At 42.4% G+C, this 13,322-nt stretch overlaps 1 protein-coding gene across 6 annotated transcripts in view; it reads left to right on the top strand.

Moving 5' to 3' along the window:
• Positions 1-10,829: 10,829 nt before the first annotated feature.
• The window catches only part of tns1a (tensin 1a), a 46,255-nt gene continuing 43,762 nt past the window's right edge, over positions 10,830-13,322 (top strand). For 2 of the 6 annotated variants that reach the window (XM_077595057.1, XM_077595037.1), the window contains exon 1: positions 10,830-11,588. In XM_077595057.1, the coding sequence (XP_077451183.1) occupies positions 11,493-11,588 (96 nt within the window). In that variant the 5' untranslated portion in view covers positions 10,830-11,492. The remainder of the gene's footprint in view (positions 11,589-13,322) is intronic. The other 4 variants (XM_077595027.1, XM_077595011.1, XM_077595019.1 and 1 more) reach the window with 4 other exon arrangements.

Raw genomic sequence — 13,322 nt, forward strand, 5'->3', positions numbered from 1 at the left:
AACTCAAGAGAGCCATGACATTATGTTCTTCACAAGTGTATGTAAACTTTTGACCACAACTGTATGTCTATATTATTTTCCTGTGTTTTACCGCCCCTTAAGGGTTGTGCCAGGATGCCTCAAGTTGTGTCCCATTTGATACAAAAGGCCTTCAGAGTGATTCATTTCCTATAAATCCCTCAGGAGAAACACATTCACTCTCTCTGTCAGTCCCCGTAATTTTTCACTATACATTAGCAGTACTACCACCTACCTATATTGCTACCTCTTGTGCAAAATCGCAACTCAAAGCCTTAAGGCTTAAGCGAATATAAAATGAGTTATTGTGGTTTCTAAAGTAGGCACATTCTGCAGGCTGAAGAACACCTTGATAAAAAATTTTATATAATGATTTCAAAGCAAAGCAATGAACAAAGGAATTTACCTCTTCTCGCCTTCTTTTGCAAATCACTTGTTGCTTAACATTTTTGAGCTGCTGGAAGGTCATTTCAAAATGACCCCCAACTATGGAATATGATAAAATATTAGTCTGTATTCCAGGACATTATGTTTGCTATCCATCTTCTCTTCCATCTTCATCTAGAGGGCAGTGGATTGGCCTAGTACCAGAAGTCACTCCTGACGGAGCTTTTTGGATCAACTAGATGGAGTCTTGCTGTCACTTTTGCCTAGAAGTGCAGCATCACTTTGCATCCAAGTCCAAGCCTGTGATTGGTGATCAACGCATATAATTAGAAAGGGTAGGTCGCTCGATTGATCGCTTGGCCCATTCAGGGAATGAGGGCGCTACAGATTTCTGAGCACAGCAGACAGAATGAGGTGATTAATTCTGCTAACGGATATAAAACTCTTTCACCACCATTTTGGCTTTGGTGTTTTCTTTTCAGTTGTTGGCAGCAACCTTTCCTGCTTTATGATCTGCTTTAACCTTGAGATGTCTCCCTTGGCGCGAGTGTGTTTGTTGACCACTAGGGGGTCTTTAACCTACATAGGTAGCAACATTTGCAGAACTAAATGCATGCCACAAACTCTACTGGAGAACAGCCAAGTCAGCAGCAGGAAGCAGGCTAGCATTCAATGTTCGGATGCAAAGGGAGAGAGTGTGCCTTTCGGCTCCGGCTCATTCTAGAGTCACACATATTCTCCTGCTGTTGTGACCAGTTGGACAATGACTTAGTGTGAAAGGCCTTTAAGGGATTATTTTCATTTCACACATACCAAACTGTCCCGTGACATTGGCAATGACACTAACAGATAGTTAAGTGTAGTTAAGCATGTTTAATTTCACATCACATGTATTTACAGCCAGGTAGCCAGCTCCGTGCCACAGCCTTTTGTTGGCAGCAAAAGATGCGGCATGGGTAAGATTTAAAGGTGCGGAGTTAAGTTGGGGGTCGATTTTAATTTGGCCCAGCACAGCAGCTGATCGTGGCGATAACTGTTGAGGCGCAGCTCGTTGCTGTTGTCTGGCTGATGCCAGTTGGAGCTTATCAGGGGCTAGGTGGATTGCTGATAACCTGCAGCTTTCTGCGACATTACCACCATCAGCCAACCTTGTCTATCTCATTGGTGCAAGACAGTTAAGGTGACAAAAAGGACATACTGTATAGGGAGTTATGACCATATGGGAATAAAACCCGGGCCACCACAACAGCAGCAGGGCATTCAGACCACTGCACTACTACCGGGTCCTTTCAAATAAGCATGCAGTTGTACCTCTACTATTAATCAGTTCCAGAACTTGTTTCGTAACTTGGATTTTTCGTAAGTAGAGCAATACTTTATATGTAAATTCGCTAATTCGTTCCACAGTCATCAAAAATAATAATAATAATACCAACTAAACCTTTTAAAAATGATCCGAGTGTTCCAATTCTGTATGAAAGATGTGAGAAACACATAAAACTAGAAAATAATAAAACTAACCACTCAGCCGCCAGGGCCCCCAACTTCAAATTATGAATTCCAAACAATTTAGCATTAGATAGAACTCCAGAGCAGTAATAGTCTTTCCACCTTGTCGTTCAGTACAGAGATGCCATGCCAAGGAGTCATCGCTTGTAATGCTTCATTCTGCTTCAATAGTGTAGCGATGCTAGTAGTGGTGGGTGAGCAGCTTATCCCCTCAGAAGTTGTCACGACGAACCAATAGAATCATAAGATACTAATTTTAAATTAAATAAAGATGTACTGTACTTGGGTAGGATGATATTCGTAAGTCTATGTTATTCTTTTGGCAGTCAGCTATCCAAATTTCAACAAATATGAAAAAAACAAAATTACTTGTGGTGTTCTCCACAATGTTTCATGATCTTTTCCTCTCTTGGGTCTCCAAGAAACGACAAGATGTCCCTGAAGTGGGCTAGGTGGAGAGGCCCAGCTGGATAAGTGAGTTTACCTTGGCAACCGGCCATGGATGTGTCACCACTCATGGTTCTCCGCTTTAAGTGCATCTCCCGTCCCCTCACATAATTTAGCCTCGCTAAAGACAAAGCTGTCACCTGGAGGTTTATCCCAGCAGAGACGAGCCATGGACCACTCTGGGGAGAGCCTTTATTCAGACCCACACATCACTTGCAACATCGCCAGCTTTAGCCAGGGATGCATGTGGATAACTCAGATCCAATGATCCAGTTCCATTAAGTTTGTGATCAAAGTACATTTGGCGAATAGACAGAATCATTGATTGCAAGCCTCTGGGGTCACTTCTGTCGCTTTGTGCCTTTACATGGATCAGACAAATGCAGACGTAATGGTCTAAAAAATTCTCACCAGTGTTTGAGTTTGGTTTATTTAATGAAGGGACAATACATATTAATGAAAATATGCATGTAAATATATGTAAGATTATAGCCAAAGGCTAATTTCCATCTTTAGTCCCTTGGGCAAGTTGATGTTAAAAACACAAGATAAAATCAATAAGGTAAATTTAGGGGAAAAATGGACAAAGACTAGAAAGCTGCATAGAAATGATGAGACATACACAAATAGTGCGGATCTACGCAATGTTGTGAAAACAATGTTGTTCATCCAGCAGCCAGGCTTTAAGGTGATTGGTGAAGAGGTTCAGAGACTGATGCTCATGCACAGTATTTAGGCTTGAGTTTCAGGTACGTGAGGCACAAAAAGAGAAGGCGATCTGGCTAAATGTACTCTGACTGAAAGGAACAAAACACTCACCTCTGGAACCAGCTCTTGTTGATCTGTTGGGATTTATTTTTTTTCCACATTTTTGCAATGGAGGAAGAGCTTTGAGCTGGAAGATTTTGTAAACCAAGATGGCATCAGCGTATTTAACAGTATTGTCCTAGTTCAGGTGTTCATGTTTTTTAATATCCGACAGTGATGGTACATTTTTGGTTTTCTGTCCAATACTTTCAGAGCTTGCTTATAAACTGTTTCAACTGGTTTTAGTGTTGTCTTGCAGACCGATGACTAACTTGTTAGGCAGTAAGATGTGTGTCAAAATACAGTTTTGCTGACACAGGAGTTATATTGTTTCAAATCTAAAATTGTACTAATGAAGTGTTCTTAATTCTATTCAGATAGTTTTTATATCTGTCATTTAAAGAGAAGTTCGTGAGTCAAAAGTCATTCTGAGGTATTTAAATTCTTGGACTACATTGATTGTTTTACCTTGGATAAAAACGTTGGGATCACTGTCAGTTGTCGCACTTAGATATGTTTAAATACAGTTGGGAATTTTCAAGCCAGTTATGCATGCTTGTCATTGCATTTGTCAGTTCTTGTATCTTTCATATGGACATACAGAACAGTATCATTGACGTACATTTGGCAGGTGACAATCGAAGCACAACAGCTTGGCAGATCATTTATGAAAAGACTGAAGAGCAGTAGACCGAGCACTGACGCCTGCGGTACCCCACGACTATTATTCTTGTTCATAGATTTAGTATTTATAATAGTAGTTAATGGTGCTAAAAGAGAGATTCTTCGTGATCTTTTGTTTTGTATCCTGACACACTGTGATCTTACAGATATGTATTATTCAATCCAATTTAGCGTACTTGGGCAGAAATTAAAACTAGACAGTACTAATTATGTTTTAAAAAAAAATGATTTTCCAGATTGAATTTCTTGTACTATTTTATTTCTTAGAAAAGTAAATGTATGTATGTTATTATTATAGATGCAGGGCTGCAGGCAACGTCTAAACTGAGGAGGGAAGATGCAGAGAAAGAAGGACAAACAGAGCAAAGAAAAGGTTGGAGTGAAATTTAAAAAGTAAAGAATGACAGAATGTGCAGGATAGAAGTGTAAAACAGATGAGTCAGCATATTAGTGAATGATGAGGTGTGAGATGGGACCTAATCTGGTGTCTGCTCCATATAGTACACACTCTGTGCCCAGAATATGAATTGGATGCCAAAGCAGGAATGGAGTGGTGTGTGGGTGGGTAGCAAATGGTCTGGCTTTCACAGTGTTAGCCTAGGGGTGTCCAAACTATTCCACAAAGGGCAGCAGTGGTGTTTGTTCCAACTGATCCAGCACAGACATTTTAACAGTGGTGTGCCGTCAGGGCCTTCAAGGCCTTCTCTGCTGGCCTAAGAAATATCTGAATCACAGACTGATGTTAATTATATTTTGTCCATGAATACTAAATAATTCCAAATTGTCTGTTAGCTTCCTTTCATTGCTTTTCCCCCTGGTTGCACTGTTTCCAGATGTGTGTTTTCATATTGAAGCATTTAACCAATTACATTTCAGCCATTATTTGTTGCCAGGGTCAGAAATCTGCCTCAAGGCCTTCACAATCAGTTCTACAAGCTCTGCTGTATTAAACAAGCGTCGATAAGACTGTTGCTTTAACCAATCAGATTTCGAGTTGGCAACACCACAATGCCTTCTCGCAGGCGTAGGGATACGTCATCGCTTTCACCAACTATGATTGGCTAGTGATAGAGTGGACTAGCCAGCGCTACCTAACTGTATCTGGAGCGAGCTGCACAAGCAAATATATTGTTGTGTTTATTTAAAGCCATTTTAAAGACGGACTTTTCAAGAAAAAAAAGCTGGACATCATTAAGAAAGGTCGGACAACTCCAAAGCAAGCAAGCCTGTCACAACCGGGAACGAACATTTACAGCACTAAATCGAATAAAAACGTATGCCAGAAATACGACATGACAGGCTCGACTTTCAGCATTAGTTTCGATGGCGATAGAAAAGAAGGAAGAAAGAAGTGAGGATGGATATTGTGTACAATTAAAAAGGATTTTGGTGAGTAAAAAAATATTTCAATTGTATGAGGTTATTATTGATTATTTTTTATGTGTCACAGCTGTAGCTGCAGTAGAGGTTTTATAGCCATCAAATAGTTTTTGCTGAAGGCGTCTCTAGGAAATACACGGACCGCCACTGCATCTTAACCAATGAGGTTACTTCTGAAACTAGTAGCACCTGACGCCAATCAACGATGCCACTTTTAAGACACCAAATTAGTGAAATGTATCCTCTTCTTCAGTTGAATGAAAATCTGCACCCACTGCAACCCTTGAGGAGCGAATTGGAAACCTGTGTGTTAGCCAATCCTATGTTAGAGGACAGGAGATCACCAAAACATTTAGTGTTTTCTCTATTCATAAATACCTAGATATGTCACTGCACCACCTCTGGTATCGGTTACATTTTCATTCATTCATTTTCTGAGCTGCTTATCCTCATAAGGGGTGCTGGAGCCTATCCCAACCAACAATGGGCACTAGGCAGGTGACACCATGAATTGGCCAGCCGATCGCTGGGCTCAAGGAGACGAAAGCAGTCACGCTCACACATGCATACCTTGGGGAAATTTAGAGTGTTCAACCAGCCTACTCTGCATGTTTTGGGGGTGTGGGAGGAAACCCAAGTACCCAGATAAAACCCATGCAAGCCCAGGGAGAACATGCAAACTCCACGCAGTGAGTAGCAACTTGGGATCGAACCCTTGACCCCACAACTGTGCGGCAGACGTGCTAGGCGTCTTTAACATTTATACAGGTAAAATCAGATTTGAATTATTAAGCATTTTTCACGATAGTTATTGGGAAAAAAAATCTATTAACCAGAGGTGCCTGATTATAAAGCCCAGCCACACTGTAAAACTCATCTCTCATTATCTGAACCGCTTTATCCTCACTAGGGTCACGGGGGGTGCTGGAGCCTATCCCAGCTGATTCCAGGCCAGTCCGATTTTTTTTTTTAAGTCAATATTGTTCATCTCAAGGGTCTAATTTAAAACATTCCTCAAAACATTGAAATGAACCTGGATGTTGTTGTCATTTTACAATATTAGGCAGCATCTTAAGCACTCCTAAACACTCATTGAGGGGTAAGGAGGTACATATGTTGGTCTGTCTAAAATTGATAACCCTCTGATCATCAGAGGAACTACAGTACTTTCACTGAGGATACATCAGAGTCTGATGTATCCTCAGTGAAAGTACTGTAGCTCCTCGATGGTGAAATCAACCGATCGAGATCATCAAAAGTTACGCCATAGCATTCATTAAATTTGAAATGAACTTAATATCAGTTGAAATGTAAAGAACAAGAAGCAAAAGACAGTTGTTGCGCTATAAAAATTCTCTTTTGAAAAACGGGTTAGATGAGAAAGGAAATTTTCAGTTACACACATAGCACAGCAAACGTGTATATAATTATGTACAGCTATGATACAGAAGAAGTTCAGCAATTCAAATCAATCAAGCAAAATGTACAGATGATATGAGAAGCAAGTCCAATTCAATCAAGCCAAAGCATCAAAATAAATCACATTTGATATGGGACTTGAGCTGGGAAACAGTGTCATCGCGTGTCCAAGCATGATTACTACCTGCCTACACTACTTTGGATTTTTACTGGCATCAGCAGACATAGTAACTGCTGAGCTTTGTCATTGGCCCGGAAATAAAGGGTAGGTCGCTTAAAGTTGGCTCCTTGAAAAGTAGATCTTTGAGCAAAAAAAGTTTGAGCACCACTGATTTTGAGGAATATGTCGAAATGGAGGGCCTCACAGCTCTGGGGTCCTGGGTTCAAATCCAGGTCACCTCCACCTGTGTGGAGTTTGCATGTTCTCGCAGGGCCTGCGTAGGTTTCCTTCGGGTACTCCGGTTTCCTCCCACATTCCAAAAACATGCATGGTAGGATGATTGGACACTCTAAATTCCGCCTAGGTATGGGTGTGAGTGTGCATGGTTGTCCGTCTTCTCGTGCCCCGCGATCGGCTGGCCACCGATTCAGGGTGTCTCCCTGCCTCTGGCCCGGATACAGCTGGGATTTGCTCCAGCACCTCCGTGACCCTAATGAGGATAAAGCAGTTTAGAAAATGAGATGAGATATAAAGAATGAACTTGATATTTTGTGGTTACTGTATCATTTCTGTTCAATTATTGATCATTTTTGTCGGGGTGAAGTAATAATTGCACAAAGCAGACAATTGATTTGAGACCATTTTGACTCGCTTCAATGATGTAACATCATCCATAGTTGCTGGCTTAATTAGATGAGGATTGTAAAAAAAAAAAAAAGATTGTCTTATTTCTATAAACATGAACGTCCTTCTGCCAAACTTCTCTGGCAATATCCTCGTTTCCTCAATGGAATTTCTAATGGGGGGCTAGCACATAAAGTGGAAATTAGGAGCATTTAAGATTGGGATCATAAGCAGAAGCAAGTCCCACTGTCATGAGAAAATGCAACAGAATACCCAATAAACCATCTGATGGTTTATTGGATATTCAGGGGTGGCCAACTCCAGTCCTCGAGAGCCCCGATCCAGTCTTTTTTCCATATCTGCCTCCTCTCCTCTCATCAACTCATCAGCAAGATGTCCGAAATCTTGATACCGATCCAGATTATTTGATTCAGGTGTGTTGGTGGAGGGAGATATGGAAAACAGACCGGATAGGGCCTCTCGAGGCCTGGACTTGGCCCCCCCTGATCTAACACCTTTTAATATTGTCATTTTTTTTAGAAATTACTTTGTTTAATTTCACATTGTATTGTACTCACAAATCAGAAATTAAATGCAATTCACAGCTCACATGTTGTGATGGGATTGCAGTAGTCTTTTATAATTTGAGCAAAGATGCTTCTGTAAGCAAGCAAGATAACTATACTTCAAAATGTAAACTTACAAGTTCAACTATAAAACTATTTGAAATGTTTCTTTCCAATACTGCCAAATTTCATCAAAAGTAGCACAATTGTTATCAACCTGCCCAATGGATATTCTCTCCTGCCCCGCATCTTTGTGATAGCCCAGTTGGGTGGGACTCTGTCCAATCTGGCAGCACTGCAAGTAACAGATGAATCTAAAAATAATAATGCAGAGCAAATAGACACCAGCAATTGTCTGAAACCTTAATCCAGTGAAGAATGACTTAACATGGCAAAGACATGCTGCTATTGATTTAAAAAAATACTTTTTGTCAACCTTCCTTTTTTCACATTCTATCTACTCATGGATGGACAGTATGACAGGCCATTCAATGGAAGTCAGCAGTGATTATGCAAGTTGCTCTTGCTTAATGAGAATGATCAGCACATTGCCAAGTGAGTGGTGAGTACCTTGGCAATTTGGTCTCTAAGGATATCCAGCAGTAGTATTTGGGGTAATATATCTTCCATTGGTTCATATAAATTTAAGGACAATCATAAAAGTTACTTATTTGTTCATCGCCTTCATCACCCTTTGATTTTATAATCATCGTAACACACTACAAGGGCAAAAGTGATAGAGCAACTGTACTCACCGATTTGTAGAGGAAATTACTTATTCTACAGCCCACAAAGTGGTATTTAAGTTACATTTTAAGGCAAGTGACATCCTTTGAAACACTGCAGTAATTTTGATGAATCAAGTTGAATAGCTCCTTGTACAAGAAAGTAGAGGACTTTAAGTATCTAGGGCAGGGATGGGCAAACCGGTCCTCGAGGGCCACTGTGGGTGCAGGTTTTTGTTCCAACCAATATAGCACAGACAGTTTATCCAATGAGATTTCTGCATAAAACAAGAAGCACCTGACTGCAATCCACTGATTGCACTTGTAGGACACCAGATTGGTGAAAAGGTGCCCTCTCAATGGGATGGAATGAAAACCTCCACCCACTGCGGCCCTTTGTGGAATAGTTTGCCCACCCCTGATCTAGGGTCAACAGTGCAAGCGGATAGAGAATGTTGAATGGAAGATAACCGTGCCCAAGCAGACTGGAAGACCAAGAAGAAAGTATTGGATTGGATTGGATTGGATAACTTTATTCTTGGTCTTTCAGTCTGCTTGGTGAGGGTGAGGATGCAGGAATAGGAAAGGCTTAAGAGACAATAAAATGTAAAAATAAAGGATAAAAAAGCTCTTTAAAAGCCCTAAAAACACAGAATACGCAGCTGTGTTCTGTGATAGGAGAGTATCAGCGGCGATGAAGGGAAATGTCTTCAGCCATGATGTATGCCTTAGAGACAGTAACTCTGAGAAAACAAGGAGGTGGATGTAGAAGTAGCGGAGATCGAGATTAGATGAGCTGAGGATTAGAAGTGAGACTGTAGGATGGACAGTGAAGGTTAGACATTTTGGAGAGAAGGTCAGAGAGACCAAACTTCGATGGTTTGGACTAGGGGGCTAGAGGTCCACCTCAGAAAAGATGCAGGGATGTAGTTAGGGAGGACATGAAAATGGCTGGTGTAGCGGACGATGATGCAAAGGACAGGGTGAAGTGGAAAAAATGCATTCGCTGTGACCACCCCTCACGGGACAGGCCAAAGTGTGCTATAGTAGTAATAAGTGGGCTAGTCCAGTCTTTTGTAAGATGGACAATTTGGGGAAAGCGTAGAGGCTTAATATGTACTTCTATTAGTATTGTCCCTTTATTGTGACCTGTTTTAAGTGGCAGAATGCACATTAGTTCAAGCTGTCTTCCTGATGCCAGGACAAAAAATAGTTTTATTTCCACATTGTTTCCATATGGGCTTTTTCCCCTAGTACCTAAGCCTCCCACACATTTCACATCTCTCTGCAGGCTAGTTGTGGTCCTCCATGCACCTTTGTTTCTGCCTTGCTCACTGCTTTGATGTGTTGTGATTGCGTTGGTGTGGTGGCGGCGCCGGCGGTGGTGCACTGGGTCGGGCTGGGAAAGGGGGGTGAGAAAAGCATTCTGCAGTGAAAATGTGCTCCTACTGAAGCGTAGAGAGACTGCAGCGCCAGTCAACGAGCCTGTGCACCACCTGCAGTCCTCTGGTTGCGCGTGTTTGTGTGTGCCACTGAAAGTTTGCGAGTGAGTGTTTCAAAGAGCGACCAAGACAATGAACAATCAACCAAGACAATGATTCAACAGCCCTTTCTCACTCCTTCCCATTTAACCCAATTCTGCTCACACACCACCATGCACCCACCGTCTGTCTGTGTGCACATTGCGCATATTGGCGTATGTCTGTTTTCATCGGTTCTCGCCGCTCTCCAAACCTTCTCTTCCCGCCTGTATTTTTTTTTGTCATGCCTCTTGCCCTGATGTCTCCCCTCCATCTTGACTCATCCTTTCACTCTTTCTTGTCATTCCATCATTACTTCACGTATAACCCCCATTCATGTGCGTCATCTTTTCAGCTGCACTCTCAAATACAAAGTATCCACCGTAAACACTTGCTTTATTATTCCTCATTTTAAATCAATCTGTTTCCCCTTTTCTACCATTGCTTCGATTCCCAATACACCCCCATTTTCCATACACACTTTTTTGCTCCCATCCAACCCCCTCCCCTTGCTAGCTGAGTAAGTGCTGCAGCATCACTGCATGTGTGTGTGTCTGTGTGTGTGTTAGAGAGAGAAAGAGAGAAAAGAAGAGAGGGAGAGCAGCAACGTGTAACTGTGAGAACGAAACGCACCGGGAATCCTGAGCCTAGAGGGGAGCCGTGCGATGAGAGGGGGGCTCTTCAGCCTGTGGATGTATGTGCTAGGACAGCATTTTTTTTTCTTTTGCCCAAGGCGAATGCAGTGTGTGTGAGGAAGAAGACAGTGAGTGCGGGGCATGCTTATATAGGTGTATAACAGTGCAGTCGATTAGCGGTGGATTATTTGCATTATGCAGCCGCCGATGCTTATGGCATTTAGATAGATGTTGACTGGCTTGGGAGACAGAAAGACCCTTTGATGGATGGATAGACAGGAAGACATTTTTTACAGCTTCAGGTTGTTCCAAATCAACAAACCAAGGGATCTTGCCGATTTTGGGAATTTTAGTAGCTATACACAGACCCCCCTCTTGTTTTCAAGGCAGATCGGGAATTTGCAGTCCCACAACGAGACAGATAGTCCAAATTTGATGAGATGGAAAACCATATAATGATTTTGGATATTGGGCTTGGACTAAAAAAGTACTGCTTGTGTGCATTATTTTATAAATTTTGACATTGTCTTTTTCGTGGAGGGTTACAGGATCCTTCCTTGGAGCCGAGCCGGAAATTAGGGGCTCGCAGACCAGAAGGAACAAACGCAGGCATGGCTCGCCTCAACTGGTGCCTAGCTGCCGTCATCAGCTGGGGCAAGTTCCTCTTCGCGTGCTTCTTTCCACTGCGGGGGTTCAAGCAAGACAAGGTAAGACTCCTCCAAGGCTGAGGAGGGATTTGAGGGATTGGATGATTAGAAGACCCTTTCCTTTGCAAACTGCTCATTGGCTTCCACTCATCATCATTCACGTCTTGCCAAAAGGCAATAAACCGTCCAGAAAACATGGGCACATTATCTTAATGAAACTCCATTAAATGCATATGGCAAAGCTTGACCAAAACATGCGAATTATTTGAAAGCGTTTTGGGGCCGGGGGGTTTTCATGCAGGAACCTCAGATTATGATGGTCCCTCTGAGTGCTGATTCAAGGTCAGTGTTACATTTTAAACATGATCACCAGGCTGCTGCTCCATATAAAGAGGCTCAAATTTTGCATTTGCCACCTGGGTTTGCTACTCATTGTCACCAACTTGACAATGGACAAACTCGATGAACAGGGTCACCTTTCAATCACAAATTGCAGTCCGCTATCATCTGCATTTCCTGTCATGCTGCTGGTAGAAGACCGTGAAGTTCATGTTTTGCCATGGAACACATGCTTGAGTGATAAAGGCGAGAAGGAGTTGATGGAATGGTTTAGGCTCTGTGCACGTTCTAAACATGCACAACCTTTTGGCTTTTTGTGTGACGTAGGTTGATAATGTGTTGAAGTTTAGTTGCCAAATAGCATTTTTGCCATTCACATTCTTAAAGTTGCAGACTTACCTGACTTTGAGCTAATTCTATCAGAAAAAGCATCACAAAAAGAAATGTTTGTTTTCCCTTGTGAGAATAAATGATCCTCGTTCCCTCCCTATTTCAGTCGTCTGGTTAATTTTGCAGTATGGTTTGATGTTATTCAATACAAAGATTTTCAACTTTAAATATATGTAAGATTTTAAATATGAATACAGAGTGATGGACTGTAGTGTGTTTTGCTGCAGCCGCCCATCACAACCAGCCCCAACACCCTCCTACTAGCACCAAATCCAAGCTTCCCCAAATCCCCCCCCACCCCCCGACTCCCCCCACACACTCAATTGCCGCAGCTCCTTATCTCTATACCCGTGCTCAATCCCAGCGCGTCTGTGTGTGTGTGTGTATTGGTGTGTCTGTATAAATGTTTTGCATGAGGACTTGGCTGGTTTGATGAGCAGCTCTTGTACAAGTGTGCAAGCTGAAATTGGTCGGCAGTTGGCCATTTTCATCAAACCTGAATATTCTAAGTGCTACACTTTTCATATAATTCATGTGTTCGGGAGTGCAATAAAAATTGGGTGCAATGATGTAACACTCCTAGCCCCCTCCCTCTAGTCTAGTTTGATGGCTCCAGCTGCAGTGCCAGAGCTCATCATGTGACTGACTGGGAGGTGAAAGTGGAGAGGTAAGGCTCTGTGTCTTCCCCTCCGAGGACTACTGTGAGCTGTTCAGTTTCCATGGCAACCAAACTCACACGGTCCCAGGCCTGGGTTATGGCAGGAGATGGCGTAACAGGGAGACAGGGGGGAGGGGGGGATGGGGGGTTAGGTGGAGGACCGATGATGTGCAGAGGTTTTTCCGTTGCTATAGTGACACCATGGTAGCGCATACTTCTGGAGTGCTTTCTGTTCATTTTCGTACCGTCAAATCATCTTGTTTCTCTTCTCTAACATTTGGGTTCATTCATTCATTTTCTGAATCACTTGTCCTCACAGGGGTCGTGGGGTGGGGGGGTTATGGAGCCTTTCCCACCTAACTATGGGCAGCAGACAGGGGACATCCTAAATCAATGGCCAGCCAATC

The sequence above is a fragment of the Stigmatopora argus genome, chromosome 1 (genome assembly GCF_051989625.1).
Source record: "Stigmatopora argus isolate UIUO_Sarg chromosome 1, RoL_Sarg_1.0, whole genome shotgun sequence".
Lineage (NCBI taxonomy): Eukaryota > Metazoa > Chordata > Actinopteri > Syngnathiformes > Syngnathidae > Stigmatopora > Stigmatopora argus.